The 21968-nt window shown below is 42.2% G+C and overlaps 1 protein-coding gene across 2 annotated transcripts in view; it reads left to right on the plus strand.

Moving 5' to 3' along the window:
* The first annotated feature begins 2629 nt into the window (after window positions 1–2629).
* Window positions 2630–21968, plus strand: part of BLTP3A (bridge-like lipid transfer protein family member 3A) — a 71554-nt gene continuing 52215 nt past the window's right edge. Inside the window, exon 1 of one of the 2 annotated variants that reach the window (XM_005603829.4) lies at window positions 2630–2971. In XM_005603829.4, coding sequence (XP_005603886.3) covers window positions 2928–2971 — 44 coding nt within the window. In that variant the 5' untranslated portion in view covers window positions 2630–2927. The remainder of the gene's footprint in view (window positions 2972–21968) is intronic. The other variant, XM_001498458.6, reaches the window with a different exon arrangement.

Consider the following 21968-nt stretch of genomic DNA (forward strand, 5'->3'; position numbering starts at 1 on the left):
TGTTCACTGAGGCATTATTCACAATAGCCAAGACACAATAGACACAATAGCCAAGTCAAGACTTGGAAGACAAGCCCTTCAAGGGACAAAATGATAAAGAAGATGTGGTATACATACACAATGGAATACTACTCAGCTATAAAAAAGATGGCTTTTGCCATTTGTGACAATATGGATGGACCTTGAGAGTATTATGCTAAGCAAAATGAGTAAGAGGGAGAAAATCAAGTACCATATGATCTCACTCATAAATAGAAGATAAGAACATCACCATCAACAAACAAACACATAGATACAGAGAATAGATTGGTGGTTACCAGAAGGAAAGCAGCAAGGGAGAAGGGTGAAAAGGGTGACTGGGCACATGTGTATGGTGATGGATGGTAATTAGTCTTTGAGCAGTGAACATGATGTAATCTACACAGAAATTGAAATATAATGATATAACTGAAATTCATAAAATGTTATAAACCAATGTTACTTCAATAAAAAAAGCATTTGAAAAAATTAAACATTCACTTTTGATAAAAACTCTTAGAAAAATAGGCATAGAAGAGAACTTCCTCAACTTCATAAAGAGCATCCACAAAAAAATCTACAATGAACATTATACTTAGTGATGAAAGACTGAATGCTTTCCTCCTAAAATGGGAACAAAGAAAGGATGTCTGCTCTCACCAGTCCTATTAAACAAAGTGCCAGGAGTTGTAGCCAGCTCAATAAGGTAAGAAAAGGAAATAAAAGGCATTCATATTACAAAGGAAGAAATGTTCTGTATACTGAGTATATCAATATCCTGGTTGTAATATTGCCCTAAAGTTTTGCATGACATACCACTGGGGGGAACTAGGGAAAAGGTACAAGGGTCTCTTTGCGTTATTTCTTACAACTGAATGTTAACCTACAGTCATCTCAAAATAAAAATGTTTTACTTAAAAAAAATGTGTGGATTGGCCCCAAATCCAAAAAAAAAGTATGGATTGGCTCTTAGGGGAAGCTGAGTGAAGGATATATGGGAACTCTCTGTACTATTTTTGTTACTTTTTTGTAAGTCTAAAATATTTCAAAATTAAAAATTAAAAATTCCTTTTGTTTTTATATGCCTTGCATTTTTAGCATGGCAGGGAAAGATAAACACAATACTATTCCATCGTCCCTGGAGAGGCCATTTTTTTTAGAGCATGAATTTTTGCTTTCAACAAAAACTCATTCAACAGGACTGAGGAATTGCTCACAAGGATGCTGAGCCTCTGAGCATGAGGCAGGTTTTGTTTTACATAGCTGATGTCAGATATCTAATCAGCTGCTGGAGTGCTCCGGGAAAAGAAGCATGAAATGCAAGAAATTGCCCTGAGGCTCCTGCAGCTGACCGTTGTAGGGAGGGAGCCATAATGGTCAATAATCCTGGCAAGAAACCTCTTTCATAGAATCTGTTGATCCCTGGTGGGCAGAGGGACAAATAATGACAGACTCTGCAGTCCTGCTGGAGGGGATTGGGTAGTAGAGCACCCAGGCTGAGGATGACTTGCTTCCCTTTTAAAAAGGTAATTTTGGTGGGATCTCTGAGGAAAATTGAACTTACGATGACTAAGAGATAGGCATAGGAATGCATGAAGTCTGTTGATTATTTTAAAATCTACCATTCACCATGCTTCGACTGTCTCTGAAATCAGGTAACAATTGTTTTGGGGAAGGGAATCGAATGGCTCAGGGTCAGAGGAGGGAGGGAAACTTATCTTGATTTTTGTATTATGTGCATGCATTATCTATTCACAAGAATGAATAATTTTAAAATTAACTGGTGGCACATTTCCAGTAAGCCTGTCTCAGAGAGTATTTTGCTTAGGTTTTTATCCAGAAAACTGCCACCTTCCCACCTTTGCCATTAGGTCTACAGATGTCCCTGGCACGTGGGTTACATTTTTAAATGTACGGACCAAAGAAAGTAGAAATAGGACTGGACTGACAGAACACTTGGGTTCTACTCAGGAGTCTCACGAGTAGTTGTGACCTTGACAAGCTCATTCAACGATTTCCCTGGACTTTACTTTCCTTCTTTGTAAAACGAAGAAATTGATCTGTAGTGTCCTTGTTAATTTTAACAATCATTGACTCATTTTCTTCTGCCTCACCCCCGCCCCCATTTGGGAAGAGTTGCACCTCTTCTGTGTCCAGCAAACATCCGCCCGTTGGTTAACCAGGTAGAGGCTGAGAGGCGTACACAGAGGATGACGAGGTGGCCTCGCTCAGTTCCTTAGCACGAAGCAGCAGACCGCAGCAGGTCTACGGGCCTGTGAGGTCCTTGAGACTACTTTTCACCCCCGAGACTGATTTCTGGAGTCGACTTAGTTGGCGCTCAACAAATAACGAGCTAATGTGTGGGGGAAATGAATGAGAAGTGGACCAAGAGCTGCGCAATTATCTAGCGAACCCGGCAAAAACCCCACAAACGCGCCTCCTTTCCGCGACGCTTCAAGGCGACGGCCGGAGCGTGAAGCTCACAGAGCTCAGAGGCGAAGCCTTTCTGGTCTCCTCCCCAGAGAGGCTGGCGGCCGGCCTGCGGAAGACGCCGCGGAGCTCCCCCGCCCGCCCGCGGCCGCGCGCCCCGCCCCTCGCCCCGCGCGCCGCCGCGCGCCCCCGCGCTCACCACGCGCGCCCCCGCCGCCGCGCGCACCCCCGCCGCCGCGAGCCTGGTGGGCGGGCAGCGCGCGATCTCGGAGGCGCTCTGGGCTGGCGGCCGCGGCGCCGCGCGGGTGGGTGGGATAGTGGCGGAGCTCCGGGCGCCGGGGCACGGCCGGGGAGCGCTATGGCGGTGGCTGTGGCGGCGGCATCCGGTCCCCGCGGCGCCGCGAGGTGAGGGACCGCCTTTTCGCGGCTGAGGAGGCCGCAGCTGCCCGCCTGCCTTCCACGCGGGCCTCGGCTCCGGCATGGCCGGGATCATTAAGAAGCAGATCCTGAAGCACCTGTCCCGGTGAGAGCGCCCGCGCTGGTCCCCAGCGGTCCCGGGGCCCCTCCTCCCCGCTCCGACCCTCCTCCCTTCCCCAGTGCCCGGGGCCCGGCTTCCCTCTCTTCTGCCCGAGCCGGGACTCCTTGGCGGCCCCCGCCTCAAGTCGAGGTGGACAGCCTCGTCGCCGCTCCGCTGGCCCGACCGTTGTCACTGCTGTTCCTCCCTCGCCCTGGGCCCTCGGGTACGGGGCGCGCCTCCCGACCCTAACAGCCCTCCTACCCTCGCCGACCCTCGAGGATCCCCTGGCCGGCTGCCCGCGCCCTCGGTCCCCACACCGCCGAGCAGGTCACCCCGTCCTCTGCTGCCTGTCCCCCGTGCCCTCTGACCTCCCTCCGAGGCCCCCTCGGGTCCCACCCTCTCCTGCTCGCCCCGCTGTGTTTCCTCTCGCCTCGGGGCCCGCTGCCCTTCCCTCGGGGCCCCTGCCCGCCTCTCGGCCGCCCCCCCACGCCACACTGCCTGCCTCTCCTTCCTCTGCTGCTCCGGACGAGACTGTCCCCCAGCCCGTTCTAAATAACCCTGGCACCCAGTCCTTCGTCACCCGTTTTCCACTCCGATTTCCAGCTCCCACACTGGTTTTCTCCTTCCCAGCAGCTCCCAGCTCCTCTTCATCGTCTTGTCTGACCCTGTTGCATCACCCTTGAAAACGATACAATCCCTGCACCCAGGACGGTCCTCTGAGCTCCTTTCGCCCTCCTTTGCTTCTCTTCTCATTACACAGACTAAACGGAGAAGGGCCAGGAGAGTCGGGCGTAAAGTTTCAACAACCCTCTCTTTAGGATGTGGAGGGTTTTTGACAGCCTGTGAAAAGAGCTAACAACGTCCACTTGTGCTTCGCAGGCATTTATTAAGCAAGGTTCTGTCGCTCGGTAATTTGGGCCGGAGACGGGTGGCTGGCAAAACAGTGTTCAGGTGTAGCCGGGTGACTTGCTGACCCCCGTGTCAGGATGGCAGGTTGTCAGAACTGGTGTCCACAAAATTGGAAGCTAGGCTTTCATTTAGTTTTCGTTCCTTATTCCAGGCGGGGGTTGGCGATGCCTTAATACCTTTAGCCAGCCTCTGTGTCTCACGTGGAGAGCGATTCAAGCCTCGGCCCCACCGTGGTCAGTGGTTATCAGGAGGAGGGAGTGGGGGGAGAAGCCGGTCACTATGGGACACTGGGCCTTGCACTCCTGTGTCTTTCCTGGTCTTCTCATCGCGTTGGGGAATGGGGTGTAAGACACTATTACTGCTGCTGCATCCCCTTTTCTGGCGGGCATTCTGGCTTATTTACTGTCACTTTGATTTTAGACATTAATTAGTAATTAGATTCAGATACATCTTTTGGTTACACCCTGCTATAAAAGTAAAAGTGGATTGGAGGCTGGAGCTGGAAAGTGCCTTTGGACCCCTGACTACAATTAACTCCCTAATACATTCTTTTTCAGGTAGCATTCATCTGGGTGTTCCATGAGTTTGGTTGTTCTGTGTAAAGATTTAAAAGTAGGACTAATGATCATGAAATGGGACAGAGAATTTAACTAAAGGAAAACTATTAATTTGAATGAACGTAGAATTTTAGGGTTTAGAGATGGTCTCACCCAACCTAGCATTGTGTTTGAGTTTCCTCTTTCTGGTTTACTTCTTCAACTGTAAAGTGGGGATAATAAAGCATCTGACTCACAGAGTTATTGTAAGGGTTACGTGAATTAATATATGTGAGGACTTAGTACAGTGCCTAGCACATAGTAAGTGCTCAATAAGACATGTGCTATGGTTATTTTTGGGGCCACACCTTGTGTGACACTTTAATATAAGTCATGCACTTCTCCAGAAAAATCCACATATGTAAACAGGTAATTTTTTTATGGGAGTTCTGGGGTGGGGGGGTAAGTTATGGCCCCCTAAAGCGTGCCTGAACCCTGCAAGGCATCCTGGAACTAAGTGCCCCTCATTTTATGCCTGAGGAAACTAGAGCCGAGAGAAGAGAAGTGAGTTGGCCAAGTGGCAGCGGAAGGTAAGCTAGTGGAATAGAACCCAGCTTCCTGACTCTGGTACACTTTCCTCTGGTGTACACACGTATTCTGTGCACTTTCCATGAAGACAGGATTTTTAAACAAAAATTTTAATGGTATGTGCTGACACATCCAGGGAATCCTTAGTGAACAAAGCATCTCTTTTAGGTGAAGTAGGAATAGATGTGAGAGACATTGGGAGAAATTTCTGATTTCCTTAGTGTTGTGTGGTTGAGTGAGGAGGAGGAGGAGAAAGTTATTCAGGGCTGCAATTTCAGGGCTCCAGGAAAAGGTGCTGGGACATGGTCTGGTTGGGGGAGAGGTCAAACTCCTGGGGATTTTGTATCTGTTTAACTTGGAAAAACCACCTAATCACATGTGACATTTGTGTCTTTGTATGGTCTCTGCTACACATACAGAGGTTGGCCTGCCTCGGGGGGAACTGTGGCTTCTGTGGCTTGTCAAACCTGATGGGGAATGAGAGAGAAGGTATATTGCGTTACTGTGTTAGATAAATATTTGTAGGTATTTAATAATTACTTGTTGCCGATGATGATGGTGCCACTTGACCTGGAGGAGAGTGTCCTACAGCAGGAAGCAGATCCCAGCAACTCTCATATTGTTTAATTTTGGTTGTGAAGTTTCAGATATCAAAGTGTCTTGTTGGAGTGTATCCTCGTTAGTAGAGTATTCTGGTAAACAAGATTTGAGGGAGGTGCTATTCAAGATATTTTTGTTAAGTGCCTACTTTAGACCAGGCTCTGATCTGGGCACTGGGGATTCAGCAGGGAAGAAATAGAAACGTCTTTTAAGGGCTGTTAACCTGTGGTTTGGATGACTGCTGCGTAATACAGATAGCTTCAAGGCTCAGGATTCATTTAAATAGACTCAGGAGGAGACCTTTACTTAGAAAGAAAAGTAACCATTTAAAAAGTACCCAAAAGTCATTTTTCACTAAATTAGATTATTCTTGTTTTAGATTACCTTAGCTAATGACCTTTTGTTCGACCTGTAAGGAGAAATATGATTGATTATAAAGTAAGTCAGGGTTCTGTGGCTCATGGAGAAAGCATGGTCACTGGAACAGACAAGCCAGACTCACCTTCCCGTTCTGCTGCTTAATGAACAGGGCAGCCTGTCTGAGCCTTAGCTTTCTTATCTGTAACGGATGACAATAAGGAAGAATACAACATATCTAGCAGGTTTTTTTGAGGATTGAGGATAAAGTATTTATTATAGTGTCCGGCATGTAAGTAGGGTTTAGTAAAGAGTAACTATTACAACATGGCCAGAGAAGTTAGGGACACTATCATGGTACAGATGACAGCAACCTGACTATCTCTTTTAGAAACCCGTCAGGAGTCTTAATTATTTATTCTAAATGGCTGAAGGAAATGTGACCCTGAGTGACAGAGACATGGCTGATAGACGTGATAGATATTTTTAAAACATAAGTATTAGCTGAAATTCAGGGGCATGGAAGATTTCAGAGTCCTTTTGGACGATAAGAGAGCCTGACTGTGAGCTTGGCCCTTAGTTCCTCCATTTGTTATTATTCGTTATCCTGCAGAGATCATTGGGACCAGCCCCTGGTGGACAGTGGGGAGCTGCTGGCTCAGGGAGGCTGACTGCTTGCCCGAGGTCTATTTAGAGGAAGGTTTGTAGGAATAGTCTCAACTTCCGGGTCATGCCCCTTTATACTTGACTTTACTTATTATCATCTTCCTTTCCCAGATAAGTACTTTGTGCATTTTCTAGTAATAGTCAAATCTTGTATGTCTTTGTTTCCCTTCCTTCATTTTCTTGTGTTGCTTCAGAATAAATCTCTTTTATTTACTGGCAAATATTTAATAATAATAGCCAACTATGTGAATAAGCTCTTTACAGGTCTTATGATGGTTTAATCCTCAGAGTAACCTTATTAGGTAGATGTTAGGCCCATTTTATTTTATTTAATTAATTTTTTTTTGAGGAAGATTAGCCCTGAGCTAACTGCTGCCACTCCTCCTCTTTTTGCTGAGGAAGGCTGGCCCTGAGCTAACATCTGTGCCCATCTTCCTCTACTTTCTATGTGGGACGCCTGCCACAGCATGGCTTGACAAGCGGTGCCGTGTCCGCACCCGGGATCCCAACCGGTGAACCCCAAGCCGCCGAGAAGCAGAATGTGCGCACTTAACTGCTGCGCCACCGGGCCGGCCCCTAGGTCCATTTTATAGATGAAGAAGTGAGGCACAGAGGTTAAATAACTTGCCCCAAATCATAACTAGTAAGGGATGGAGCTGAGATTCAGATGCAGGTGCTTCAATCCCAGAGCCATGCTCTTCAACCACTCTGCCGCTGTAATGCTTCTCATCTGTTGAGTGTTTAAAACTGAGCGTACCCTTGTCACCAGCACCCACATGAAGCAACAGAATGTTACCAGCACCCAAGAAGCCCCCTTATGTCTCTTTCTATCCTTACCTCCACCAAGGGGTAACCACTGTCCTGGTTTCTAACAGTGTAGATTCTGTTTTTGTACTTTATATAAATGGGAACATATAGTATGTATGCTTTTATGTCTGGCTTCTTTAGCTCAACATTATTTTTGTGAGATTAATCCCTGTTACATCAAGTTGTGGATTCTCCATTTTCATTGCTGTATAGTATTCTATTATGTGAATATACCTCAGTTTATATATACGTTTTGCTGCTGATGTGCATTTGGATAGTTTCCCAGGTTAGGGCTATGATGAATAGTACTGCTGGGAACATTCTAGTACATGTCCTTTGGTGAACAAGTGTACACATAGCTTTTGGGGATATACATAAGAGTGGAATTTATGGGTTGTAGGATATACATATGTTAAATTTTAATAGATATTGCCAAACAGTTTTCCAAAGTGGCTGTACTAGTTTACACTACCACCAGAAGTATATGACAGTTCTGGTGGTTCGACATCCTTTCCAAGACTTGATATTTTTCATCTTAGCCATTCATTTTAGCCATTCTGGTGGATGTGTCTTGAAAATTTTTTTGCTTCATGTGTGGAAAACCAGATGGCCACTTTATTTTTGCCTCTGTTTAATGTTTGAATTCTGATCTGTTTGTAAATTTTAGTCACAAGCAAATGTCAGAACCTTGAAAACATAAGATCTTTTTGGAGAAATGTTCAAATTAGGTAGGTTCAGTGAAGATAAATAGGATAATTTATAACCATGAACCCATAATATTTATTGCTTGGAATGGATGTGATGCTTAGCTCCCTGTAAAAATAACAATAAAGTACAGTAAGAGAAAGGAGGGGCTCTTCTTTGGGCGTTTGGGTTTTTGTTAAATATTTGGTTTTCTCACTACACTGGGTATTAGATAGTTTCATTCTGTTCTGAAAGCTTAGCACCCTGTTGGCATAGTATTTCATCCTTACTAAGGAAACTATAAATTTGAATTTCATAGCTTTGTGTTGCAATTTTTACACCTTTCCAAAGGTAATTCTCTTTTATCATAAAATGGTTGTCTTGTGTTTTCAAAAGTAGAATTTAAAAGCAATAAAAATTTCAAAGCAGTACTGTCATTTGTATCTGACATATAACAGCTTAATGTATGGTTCGCAGATAATGAAGTTACCTGCTTTGAAAAATTCATTGAGAGGCACGTCAAGGTAGCAGAAAGAACCAGGACTCTGGATTCCAAAAGGTGGCTGTGCATTTTGACTCTGCCACTTGTAAGCTGTGTTCAGGAAGTTTTTTAGCTTCTTGAAGCTTCAGTTTTCCTCATCTGTAGAATGGGGGATAATAATGCACAATGTTGTTCTGAGAATTAGAAATAACATGTAAAAGTGCCTGGTCCTGAAAAAGTGTTCAGTAGACAGTGACTATTACTATTTATCTTTACTTATTAAAGTTGCTCAAGAGAGATCGCTGTTAGTTTCTGGAGATAACACTTCAGCATCTTCAAAGTTGTGCCTAACTTATCCAAATGTGTAATTCTTTAGATAGTTAAGAATTATGTTTCTTAGCATTTTAATACAGAGAATTTAATACAGAGAAGTGAATGTTCTCTGTATCAGTGCTTAAATCTCCTTAAGGGTTGTTCCTGTTGATCATTTTTTTCCTATCAAGGCATACTACAAGGAGGAAACTTTGACCGCAGTATAGGTCAGATAGCTGGAATGTGTATGGCAGGTTGGATCCTTAGAGGATTTACCTATATAGAGACTAAAAAGATAGCACAATCATATACTGTATCCTTAGAGTGAAAGAAAAATTAGAGGTTGTTCAGTTACCCTCATCTAACATAGAACCTGGTTGAATAATAATCTGTAATACTTAACGGATTATTAAGTATGGCATTAAGTAAGTATGGCACTGATCACTGAGAAAAAAAGATTCCTTTCATCATAGCTCAATTCTGTACACCCACTGGAGTGTGTCCTCCATGACGGCAGGGATTGTGTCCCTTGGCTGCTTCGAAAACCAGAGAGTTTGAGGACACTTTGCGTGGGTGACATCTGTGCCAGAGAAGATGTGTTGGATGGGAGTGCCTGGGTGGAACTCGAGGAATCTTAGACCTGGGGAGTGGTGGGGGTGGAGCAGAAGGGCAAGGAAATCCAGTTCACCCAGTATCATCGAGGGCCCTTTTATTTTTATGTGATGAGGCAAGTACTTGCTACTAGTGCTACTTGGTACTAAATTCTAGTGCTGATCGTAGATAGTGAAGAACGTTTTCCAGTCTATTTAAGCAGTAGAGTCAATCAGTATCTATAGTAAAGGGGGAAACTAAAGTGTGAAAATAATGCACATTAGTAATTTAGGTAAAGAGTATGTAGTTTGTACTTTCTTGCCTCAAAAGTAAGGACCAGATGTATTATAAAATATTTGTTGGATTGACGTTGTTTTAGTTGCCTACAGCAATGGTCATTTCACATGTATACTCAGTCCTTATAGTGCACTGGTCATATGTAGCTTGGATGTCAGCTCCTCACTTCAAAAACTAAATCACTGATGGTGAGAGATCAATGTATTTAAGTCTCTGACTTAGGGAATTGTTATGTTCTCAAAATTTATTTCTAAGTTTGAGTTGGAGTGTGTGATCCAGTAGAAATTGTGTTATGATAATATTGAATAGGTTCCCAAGTTAGCCCCCAAAAGCTGTAGTGGATTGTTGATATATAATGTAAGCTCACTAGATGGAGTTCTAGATCTTGCTTGTTAGGGAACCATTTGAAGGAGGAGGGAAGACGAAGAAGAAGAAAAAGTTTTTTCTTTCCTATTCTTTGGAGTAAGATCTTTTAGATCATTGAGATCATTGTGTCTCAGCAAGGACTTTTTTTGGTTGTAACTGAGGGGTGTGACCGGCATTTAATAAACAGGCTGGAGATGCTGATGTCATGCAGTATGCAGAATAATCTCTCACAAAGAAGCATTGTCTTTTCTCTTTTTTGACTTCAGTATGTTTCTTAGATGTTTACGTAGGTGAATTACCAGTTTAGATTATATAAGCCTAGATTCTAACTCTGTTTTACATATAGACACAAAATATTGCACAGCTTTAAACTACAGTGGATGTTCAAGGACTGCAACTACCATGAGGAAAGATTGTTTTGAACTTTAGCAAATGTTTGTTACCATTTTAGAAAATGCTGTCACTCTTGGCAACGCCACTTGTGGAATTGAGTCTGTTAGAGTCGAGAACAACTGACTTAGACTAAATTCTAAAATAGCTGATGTTTGTCCTTGATACACTCTCTCTTCTCTCCTTTATGTCTCTTCCCCACCTCCTGAGGCCCCTCTTCTCATGCACCCCATTGCCCCATTCTACCCTCAGCCCTCTGCCACCATACCACCTGCCAGGCCTGCATGCCCTGCTCCCCTCACTTTCTCATCAAAATTCCCACTTCTTTGGAATATATGATTTCACCTAAGTCAAGGGGAGAAGTAGAGAACATATTTTGGAGCAGGCAAGCTACCGTAATTAGACCAACAGAATCTGTCCTTCAGGGGCAACTGGTCTGAGCTACTCTTATTTTGATAGCTTCTGAATCCACAGATACTCTGAAAGTTCCTGGTTTGTTTTTGATTTTCCAAAAATAGTTAGTGTGGCAGTGGCAGTGGGGGTGGGACAGGGGTCCGGGCAGCAGTTTGTGGTAAATATGAGTCATTTGAAAGTTGAGGAGTTGCAATATGTAGACAATCCAGATAAGGATGGGCTGGGTTCATTCAGGCTGACTGCCTCCAGTCGTCTGGTCCAGTGCTTTCCCAGGCAGAGCTGAAAACATGCATTTCCCTTTTCTAAGAGAAATCTAGTTTTCTTTCTTTCTTGCCTTCTTTCTCTCTCTTTGAAATCTGTTTTTTAATCTGTGTGAAAGAAGGGGCTGCAGTTCACAAACACATTTCGTTTGAGAAAATGTCTTAACCAGAAGTTGTATGAAGTTAGAGGCCTGGCCGTGTGTTGTAGGATATCCTTTTGCTGGACTTCAGCAGAGCCCTGTCTGTCTCCCTTCCTTTCAGGTGGAGTTGGCTGTGGCTCCTTAGCCCTCTCAGCCTGCAAGAGAGGTTCCTCAGCCTCTTTGAGGGGGGTTTGCTGTGAGAAAGTTGGATATTCAGCTGCAGTTAGTGACTTAGCCATTCTAAGATGGGGAGTAGCCTTCCCCTCAGCTAGCCCCAGACCCTGGGCTGCTTTTGAGGACTCTTGTTTCTGTGACCATTTATTCATTAGTTCTTTCAGGAATCTTTTATTGACCACCTTCATTGTATGCTAAGCACTGGGAACTCAAAGACAAATTTCCTGTTCAGAGACTTAACTGCCTGTAGAGAAAAACAGACCTGTAAACAATAATCTCAGTAAAGCATTAAGAAGTATCTGTGGGGGGCTGGCCCTGTGGCCGAGTGGTTGAGTTCACGCGCTCTGCTTCAGCGGCCCAGGGTCTCACTGGTTCGAATCCTGGGCGTGGACATGGCACCGGCTCATCAGGCCATGCTGAGGCAGCATCCCATGTGCCACAACTAAAAATGCACAACTATGTACTGGGGGGCTTTAGGGAGAAAAAGGAAAAATAAAATCTTGAAAAAAAAAAAAGAAGTATCTGCGGAGGGCTGGCTGTGTGGCCTGGTGGTTAACTTCAGTGTGTTCCGCTTTGGTGGCCCAGGTTCGGTTCCTGGGTGTGGACCTACACGACTTGTTGGTGGCCACGCTGTGTCAGCGACTCACATATAGAGGAAGATTGGCACGAATGTCAGCTCAGGGTGGATCTTCCTCAAGCAAAAAGAGGAAGATTGGCAACAGATGTTAGCTCAGGGCAAATCTTCCTCAGCAAAAAATAAAAAAAGTATCTGTAGAGCCTGAGGGGCACAGAGGGTCAGGGACAGAGAGGTGATGACAGGCAGAAGGAGCTGCTTGGGCAATGGTACTGAGTTGAGAAGCAGCAAGGTGCCTTTAGGAGACTTTATATGGTTCTTTATCACTACAATGTAGGGTTTGAGGGTGGAACATTATTATAGAAACAATATTAGGATAGAAAGAGGAAAGATAGGGAGGGGCTAGATCATAGAGGCCTGTATACTGTGCCAAGGCATCTGGATAGGGCTCAGCTTGTTCTCTGTTGACATTGACCTGGTTCTGAGGCAACTGGAACTTCTCCAAATCTCTACACCTCTGTTGACTTTGTTAATAGTATAGAGACGGTATAGTGTAGTTAAGGCTGGAAGTTCTTGAGCCAGACTGCTTGATTTTGAATCCTAGTTTGCTGGCTCTGTGACCTTGGGCAAGTTATTTAACCTTTCTATGCCTCAGTTTCCTCATCTATAAAATGGAGATAATAATTGTCTTTTATATCATGGGGTCTTTGAGAGAAATAAATTAATTAAAATGTTTAACAAAGTGCTTAGGACAGTAACTGGAATAAAGTAAGCAATTACTAAATGTTAACTATTATTTTAAAAATAATTTTTGTTCTCAGAGATACTATCCTTTTTCATTTTTCCTGATATTATTTTTTTTTATTATAAAAGCTTCTAGATAGAGCTTTTAGAATATACTAATCTGTCTCTTTCTCTCTCTCTCCTTTTTAAAAATCTTGCCTTTTCTAATTATCTCTAATGGGAAGGGTATACCTTCTGCCTCAGCTTCACAGAGAAACTTATTTCTGTGTTTACAGATGACTCTCTTAAACATGGCTTGACTTGTCTGGTTCATCAGACATATTATAGTTGGTTTGCAATATGTGAGAGGATGTGGATGAATTGTTGGACATACCCCTTAGTTCATTCCACCTATTTGGCAATTATCATTAGTTTGCTTTGTATTATCATCAATAAGCATTAATTGAGCATCCTTATTCTAGACTTTGTGCTGGACACAGGTCTCAATGACAGTTCTAGCTCTTGAGGAGCTCATAGTCCTCCTTAGGGTTAGAGACCTTTGTTTGAATTTTAAATTCTTCTTTGTATCCTCCACAGCTGTTTATATGGTTAGAACCTACAAGTCCTGGTCAGTGGAATGTGCTGCTGTCTTAGGTATTCGCCCATTGAGTGATCTCTGCAGAGGACACTACTCAAAGCTTTGACAGGGCTTTTCTTTCACCATTAGATGTGGAAGACAGCTCATTTTGAGAAATCTCTACCTCTTAAAGTAAGCATACATGTTGGTCAAAATTAGGGCCAGTTCTGCTCAAAAATTAAGGATAGCCCGCCCCAGTGTACATGATTTTCCTGTTTCTTCAGTTTCCTCTTTGGGCAATTCTCAAAGCTCAGGTAATCCACGTGCTACACTTCTCTAATAGTTGGTTGAGGCTATACCACGAAGAAATATCTGTTCTCATTCAACAGTGAATCCAGCAATGTCTGTTAGTGGAATAGCTTCCTTTTCTGGGCATTAGCAAGTGCATTTTCACTTTGGTTAATCCAAGAGCCTGTGTGTAGCTGTGGGAACTGAATGGTTGAAGAATTAAGAGAGGGCAGAGTGCAGCTACTCTGAGTTACAGTTGATGAGGAGCCCCACTATCTTAGTCCTAATACTAGAATGATTTTTTTTTTTATTGAGTTAATGATAGGTTACAATCTTGTGAAATTTCAGTTGTACATTAATGTTTGTCATTTTCGTTGTAGGTGCACCACTTTACCCTTTGTGCCCACCCCCCACCCCACCTTTCCCCTGGTATCCACTAAACTGTTCTCTTAGTCCACATTTTTAAATTCCTCCTATGAGTGGAGTCATACACAGATTATCCTTCTCTAGCTGGCTTATTTCACTTAACATAATTCCCTCAAGGTCCATCCATGTTATTGCAAATGGAATGATTTTATTCTGTTTTGCAGCTGAGTAGTATTCCGTTGTATATATATACCACATCTTCTTTATCCATTCATCTGTTGATGGGCGCTTAGGTTGCTTCCATGTCTTGGCTATTGTAAATAATGCTGCAATGAACATTGGGGTACATAGGACTTTTGGGATTGCTGACTTCAAGTTCTTTGGATAGATACCCAGTAGTGGGATGGCTGGATCGTATGGTAGTTCTATTTTTAATTTTTTGAGGAATGTCCATACTGTTTTCCATAGTGGCTACGCCAGTTTGCATTCCCACCAGCAGTGTATGAGGGTTCCTTTTTCTCCACAACCTCTCCAACATTTGTTATTATTAGTTTTAGATATTTTTGTCATTCTAATGGGTAAGGTGATATCTTAGTGTAGTTTTGATTTGCATTTCCCCGATGATCAGTGATGATGAGCATCTTTTCATGTGCCTATTGGCCATCCATATATCTTCTTTGGAGAAATGTCTGTTCATGTCTCCAGCCCATTTTTTGATCAGGTTGTTTGATTTTTTGTTGTTGAGTTGTGAGAGTTCTTTATATATAATGGATATTAAGCCTTTGTCAGACATATGGCTTGCAAATATTTTTTCCCAGTTAATGGGTTGTTTTTTTGGTTTCAATCCTGTTTTCATTTGCCTTGAAGAAGCTTTTTAGTGTGATGAAGTCCCATTTGTTTATTCTTTCTATTGTTTCCCTTCTCTGAGAAGGCATGGTGTCCAAAAAGACCCTTTTAATACTGATGTCAAAGAGTGTACTGCCTACATTTTCTTCTAGAAGCCTTATGGTTTCAGGTCTCACCTTTAGGTCTTTGATCCATTTTGAATTTATTTTGGTGAATGGTGAAAAAGAATGGTCAATTTTCATTCTTTTACATGTGGCTTTCCAGTTTTCCCAGCACCATTTGTTGAAAAGACTTTCTTTTCTCCACTGTATGCCCTCAGCTCCTTTGTTGAAGATAAGCTGTCCATAGATGTGTGGTTTTATTTCTGGGCTTTCAGTTCTGTTCCATTGATCTGTACACCTGTTTTTGTCCCAGTACCATGCTGTTTTGATTACTGTAGCTTTGTAGTATGTTTTGAAGTCAGGGATTGTGATGCCTCCCGTTTTGTTCTTTTTTCTCAGGATTGCTTTGGCAATTCGGGGTCTTTTGTTGCCCCATATGAATTTTAGGATTCTTTGTTCTAATTCTGTAAAGAATGTCATTGGGATTCTGATTGGGATAGCATTGAATCTGTAGATTGCTTTAGGTAGAACGGACATTTTAACTATGTTTATTCTTCCAATCCATGTACATGGAATGTCTTTCCATCGCCTTATGTTGTCATCCAATTCTCTCAGAAAGGCCTTGTAATTTTCATTATATAGGTCCTTCACTTCCTTAGTTAAATTTACCGCAAGGTATTTTATTCTTTTTGTTGCGATTGTGAATGGTATTGTGCTCTTGAGTTCTTTTTCTGTTAGTTCGTTATTAGAATATAGAAATGCTACTGATTTATGCAAATTGATTTTATACCCTGCAACTTTGCTGTAGTTGTTGATTACTTCTAAGAGTTTGCCAATGGATTCTTTGGGGTTTTCTATATATAAGATCATGTCGTCTGCAAACAGCGAGAGTTTCACTTCTTCCCTCCCTATTTGGATTCCTTTTATTCCTTTTGCTTGCCTGATTGCTCTGGCCAGGACCTCCAGTACTATGTTAAATAAGAGTGGTGATAGAGGGCGTCCTTGTCTTGTTCCTGTTTTCAGGGGCATGGCGTTCAGTTTTTGCCCGTTGAGTATGATGTTGGCTATGGGTTTGTCATATATGGCCTTTATTATGTTGAGGTAGTTCCCTTCGATGCCCATTTTGTTCAGAGTTTTTATCATAAATGGCTGTTGGATCTTGTCAAATGCTTTCTCTGCATCTATTGAGATGATCATGTGGTTTTTATTCCTCAGTTTGTTGATGTGGTGTATCATGTTGATTGATTTGTGGATGTTGAACCATCACTGTGTCCCGGTATGAATCCCACCTGATCATGATGTATGATCCTTTTGATGAATTGCTGAATTCTGGTTGCCAAAATTTTGTTTAGAATTTTTGCATCTATGTTCATCAGCGATATTGGCCTGTAGTTCTCTTTTTTCGTGGTGTCCTTGTCAGGTTTTGGTATCAGTGTGATGTTGGCCTCATAGAATGTGTTAGGAAGTGTTCCATCCTCCCTAGTTTTTTGGAATAGCTTGAAAAGGATAGGTATTGAATCCTCTCTGAAAGTTTGGTAGAATTCCCCAGGAAAGCCATCTGGTCCTGGGGTTTTACCCTTTGGGATGTTTTTGATTGCTGTTTCAATCTCTTTCCTTGTGATTGGTATGTTCAAATTGTCTGCCTCTTCTTGAGTGAGCTTTGGGAGATTGTAGGAGTCCAAGAATTTATCCATTTCCACTAGGTTATCCATTCTGTTGGCATATAGTTTTTTGTAGTATTCTCTTATAATCCGTTGTATTTCTGCGGAGTCTGTTGTTATTTCTCCTCACTCATTTCTGATTTTGTTTATTTGAGCTTTCTCCCTTTTTTTCTTTGTAAGTCTGGCTAGGGGTTTGTCAATTTTATTTATCTTCTCAAAGAACCAGCTCTTTGTTTCATTGATCCTTTCTACTGCCTTTTTCGTTTCAATAGTATTTATTTCTGCTCTGATTTTTATTATTTTTCTCCTTCTGCTGACTTTGGGCTTTATTTGTTCTTTTTTCTCCAGTTCAGTTAGGTGTGCTTTAAGGTTGCTTATTTGGGATTTTTCTTGTTTGTTAAGATGTGCCTGTATTGCAATGAATTTTCCTCTTAATACAGCTTTTGCTGTATCCCATATGAGTTGGTAGGGCATGTTATCATTTTCATTTGTTCCCAGGTATTTTTTGATTTCTTTAATTTCATCAATGATCCATTGCTTGTTCAGTAGCATATTGTTTAGTCTCCACATCCTTGTGCCTTTCTCACCTTTTTTCTTGTAATTAATTTCTAGCCTTATAGCATTATGACCGGAGAAGATGCTGGTTATTATTTCAATTTTTTTAAATTTGTAGAGGCTTGCCTTGTTTCCCAACATATGGTCTATCCTTGAGAATGTTCCATGCGCACTTGAGAAGAATGTGTATTCTGCTGTTTTAGGATGGAGTGATCTATATGTGTCTATTAAGTCCAATTGTTTTAGTTTTTCATTTAGCTCCACTATTTCCTTGTTGATTTTCTGTCTGGATGATCTGTCCATTGATGTGAGTGGGGTGTTGAGGTCCCCTATTATTATTGTGTTGTTTTTAACATCCTCCTTTAGGTCTGTTAATAGTTGCTTTATGAATCTTGGTGCTCCTGTGTTGGGTGCATAGATATTTATAAGCATTATTTCTTCTTGATGAAGTATCCCTTTGATCATTATATATTGTCCCTCTGTGTCTCTCTTTACCTGTCTTATTTTGAAATCCACTTTGTCTGATATAAGAATTGCAACACCTGCCTTTTTTTGCTTGCTATTAGCTTGAAGTATTGTCCTCCACCCCTTCACCCTGAGTCTGTGTTTGTCCTTGGGGCTGAGGTGTGTTTCCTGGAGGCAACAAATTGTTGGATCTTGTTCTTTAATCCATTTTGCCACTCTGTGTCTTTTTATTGGTGAGTTCAATCCGTTTACATTGAGAGTGATTATTGATGCATGTGGACTTAATGCTGTCAATCTGTCTCTCATTATCTTGTTTTCCTGCGTTTCTTTTCCTATGTGCTTTAGCCTACCCATTTAATACTGCAATTTCTTATGCTGGGTTTCTTAGATTTTTCCTTATTTATGTTTTGTGGCTCTGTTCTGTTTTTTAGTTTAGTGGCTACTATGAAGTTTGTATTTAGAATCTCATGTACAATATAGTCTGTTCTCTGGTGCTCTCTTACTTACTTTGCCTAGACTGATTTAGACCCTTTGCTCTTCCCCTCCTAAATAATTATTTTCATTTCTTATTCCAACTCGTGTTATGAATTTGTAGTTAGAGTGCTAAGATCGTCCTTGTTTTGGTAGTTTCCTTATTTTTACCCTAATGCTATAGTTGAATATTTGCTATCCTGTTCTGGTTCTATCCATTGGTCTCCCTACTCTGTGGTTTGTGACCCCTTGCTCCCTTTTTTCTTTTTTCAGGTATGAGAGCCTTCTTGAGGATTTCTTGTAGTGGAGGGCTTTTAGTTACAAATTCTCTTAACTTTTGTTTGTCTGGAAAAGATTTAATTTCTCCCTCATATCTGAAGGAAATTCTTGCTGGATAGAGTATTCTTGGCTGAAGATTTTTATCTTTTAAAGCTTTGAGTATGTCACTCCATTCTCTCCTAGCTTGTAGGGTTTCTGTAGAGAAACCCGCTGAAAGTCTAATAGGAGCTCCTTTGTAGGTTATTCTCTTGTGTCTTGCTTCCCTGAGTATTCTTTCTTTGTCTTTCCTTTTTGCCATTTGTACTACTATGTGCCTTGCAGTAGGTCTTTTTACATTGAGAAATCTAGGAGATCTGAAAGCTTCCTCTACACACCTTTCTCCGTCAATCCCTAGATTTGGGAAGTTCTCTTCTATAATTTCATTAAGCACACTTTCTGCTCCATTTTCCTTTTCCACGTTCTCGGGAATTCCTATGATCCTTAAGTTCTTTCTCCTCATTGAATCCACTATCTCTCGGAGAGTTTCCTCGTTTTTTTAAATTCTTAGTTCTCTTTCTTCCTCTGTCTGGAGCCATTCAGCCTGTCTAACTTTAATTATGCTAATTTTCTCCTCTATGGTGTCTACATGGGCATTCAGGGAGTCCGCATTTTGTTTTATCTGGTCCATTGTGTTTTTCATCTCTAGTAATTCTGTTTGATTCTTCTTTATAATTTCAATCTCTTTTGTGAAGTAACTCCAGAACTCGTTGGCTTGTCTCTCTATCTTTCTCTCTACCTCATTGAGTTTTTTGATTATAGCTGCTCTGAACTCATTTTCACTTAGTTTACCTAATTCCAAGTCCTCAGGACTTAATTCTATGTTTTTATTGTTTTCCTTCTGGTCTGGGGCTTTTATAAATTGCTGGATGGTAGATGAGTGGTTTTTTCGCATGGTGGTAGAATTCAGTTGCAGTTACAGCCTGTCGCCAGTAGATGGGGGTCGAGAGCCGCACATTCTGAGCTCTCCACCTTCCAGCAAGATGGCGGCACCCATTGCGCTTTGCCATGAGGGAGGGGCTGCTTTTGTCCTGCGCTGATCTGGATTTGGATCAGTTCTGATCTCTGGTCTCCCGAGGCCCTGGGTTTATGGGGTCCCCGTGCACGGAAGCTTTCCCCCGTCAGTGGGTTTCCACTGTACCAGCGGCGGGAGTCCTGGATGATCCCCCGGTCGTGCGGCCCCTTCCCCACTCCTTCCTGGACCCCCGCAGCAGCAATCGCAGACTCTAGAGGAGGGAGCGATGTTCTCTCCTACCCTGTTACAGCTCCTCTGAGGCCGGCAGCAAGGTCTCTGTTCTCCGCCTTCTTGGTATTGTAGGTCTCTAATGTGTTGGCATTTGATTTATTGTCTGAAATCCAGTCTTTCCAATCCTTTGTTGTATTTTGGAGGGGAGAGAGTCCCGGGTCAGCTCACCCTGCCATTTTGCTCTGCCCCTTCCTCCCTAATACTAGAATGATTAATAAAAGGGAATGTAGAAAAGACATTGGATAAGAAATTGCTTCTGCCTCTCGGCCACCCGGGGTTCATTGGTTTGGATCCCGGGTGCGGACATGGCACTGCTTGGCTAAAGCCATGCTGTGGTAGGCATCCCACATATAAAGTAGAGGAAGATGGGCATGGATGTTAGCTCAGGGCCAATCTTCCTCAGCAAAAAGAGGAGGATTGGCAGTAGTTAGCTCAGGGCTAATCTTCCTCAAAAAAAAAAAAAAAAAAAAGAAAGAAAGAAAAGAAATTGCAGCCATAATTCCAGGCGGTAGTCAAATATGTTAATAGTCAATTAGATGAGGAGTCTGTAGGTAACATGCGTGGATTCTTGCTAGTGGGCCAGATTGCAAGTAGTCAGTTCTAGAAGAACACTAGCTCAAACTAGACAGGTTGTTAGGGCTTCAGCTAAACAGGCTAGGTTTTAGCAAGGCTCCAGGCTTAGTGGAGGGAAACACTTAGAATGTGCATCAGGGCTACTGTTGAGAATTAAGGAAAGAGAACTTCTCCAGAATATCAGCTTGTCTAGTATTCAGATAGGGAGTAGGGTAAATGGGAGTGCTTCAAGATCTGGACTACACAGCTACCATGGGTGGGGGGAAATGTGTACAATCGGTTACAGTTGTTGAGTGTGAGTCAGTGTCATGTCTGTGGAGGGGAATTTGGCAATATCTGTCAAAATGTAAAATATGCAACTCCACTTCTATGAATTCATCCTATAGAAGGAATCAAACAAGTGAGCAAAACCTAGGAGGCTAGTTGATGAAATTAATGTAAAAGACAAATCAGAAGGGACTTTATTAAAATAAGTTTTATTTATTTAAATTCATACAGAGGTGTCATTTGTACATAACTCTCCAATTATTAAAAAGCATTAAAAATTTGACAGTATAAGATGCCCGATATATTGTTCATTGAAAATAAAAGCAAGTTTTAGAAGAGAATATATGGAATAATTCTATTTTATATCTGTCTATGTAGATATGTAGTTACTTCTATGTAGTAGAAACTGTCATTTTCTCTTTATACCTTTTTTTTTAAGATTGACACCAGAGCTAACATCTGTTGCCAATATTCTTTTTTTTGTTGTTCTTTCTTCTTCTCCCCAAAGCTCCCCAGTATATAGTTGTATATTGTAGTTGTAGGTCCTTCTGGTTGTGCTATGTGGGATGTTGCCTCAGCATGGTTTGATGAGCAATGCCATGTCTGCGCCCAGGGTCCAAACTGGTGAAACCCTGGACCGCCAAAGCAGAGCACATGAACTTAACCACTCGGCCATGGGGCTGGCCCCCTCTTTATACCTTTTTATATTATTGTAATATTTTATGATAAGCACTTCATCAGCAGACCCAGAGGATGACTTATCTATCATCATCATCTATCAGACTGCTCTGAGATGTGCACACTGCATTTGTGCACATCTGGTCATATGTGTTTTTGGTAACTCACATCATGCTTGCCTCTTGGGGAGGACATAATACCAATGAGATCTAGTAGAAGAGCGTTGTACTTCTAATTATATAGCAGTATTCTATATCAGCCTAACCATCCCTCAGACAGCATTTATGAACTCTGGACAATATGTGAAAACAAACTACTTGAAGGCATTGGAAAGTGACCAAATCAGGCAGAAACTGACAGGGAATCTGAAAGATGGGAACTGCACTGCATAAGATTCTCATTTATACAACTTTTTGCCTGAGGATACTCCTCAGTTTGCATGGTGAGTGGTGGCTAGAACTCAAGCAAAAGTCTGCAGTCATACTAGCTTGGGGAATCAGGGGATGGAGTTCAGGGCTACAGGAGGAACTGGAAAATGAGGGGAGAAATCTCAGAAAGGAGGGAGCAACAGAAGGGGGAGCCTTAAAATCTGCTTTTAAACTCTGTGCAAATCCTTCATCTGCATGGGGGAAGACTCCATAGAGCCTAGAAAAGGCAATAGTTGGAAAGATGAAAGAATTGAGCCAAGATTCAGCTCTGCCCTCCCCTGCAGAGGAGACAGAGTT

The sequence above is a fragment of the Equus caballus genome, chromosome 20, assembly GCF_041296265.1.
Source record: "Equus caballus isolate H_3958 breed thoroughbred chromosome 20, TB-T2T, whole genome shotgun sequence".
In the NCBI taxonomy this organism is placed as follows: domain Eukaryota; kingdom Metazoa; phylum Chordata; class Mammalia; order Perissodactyla; family Equidae; genus Equus; species Equus caballus.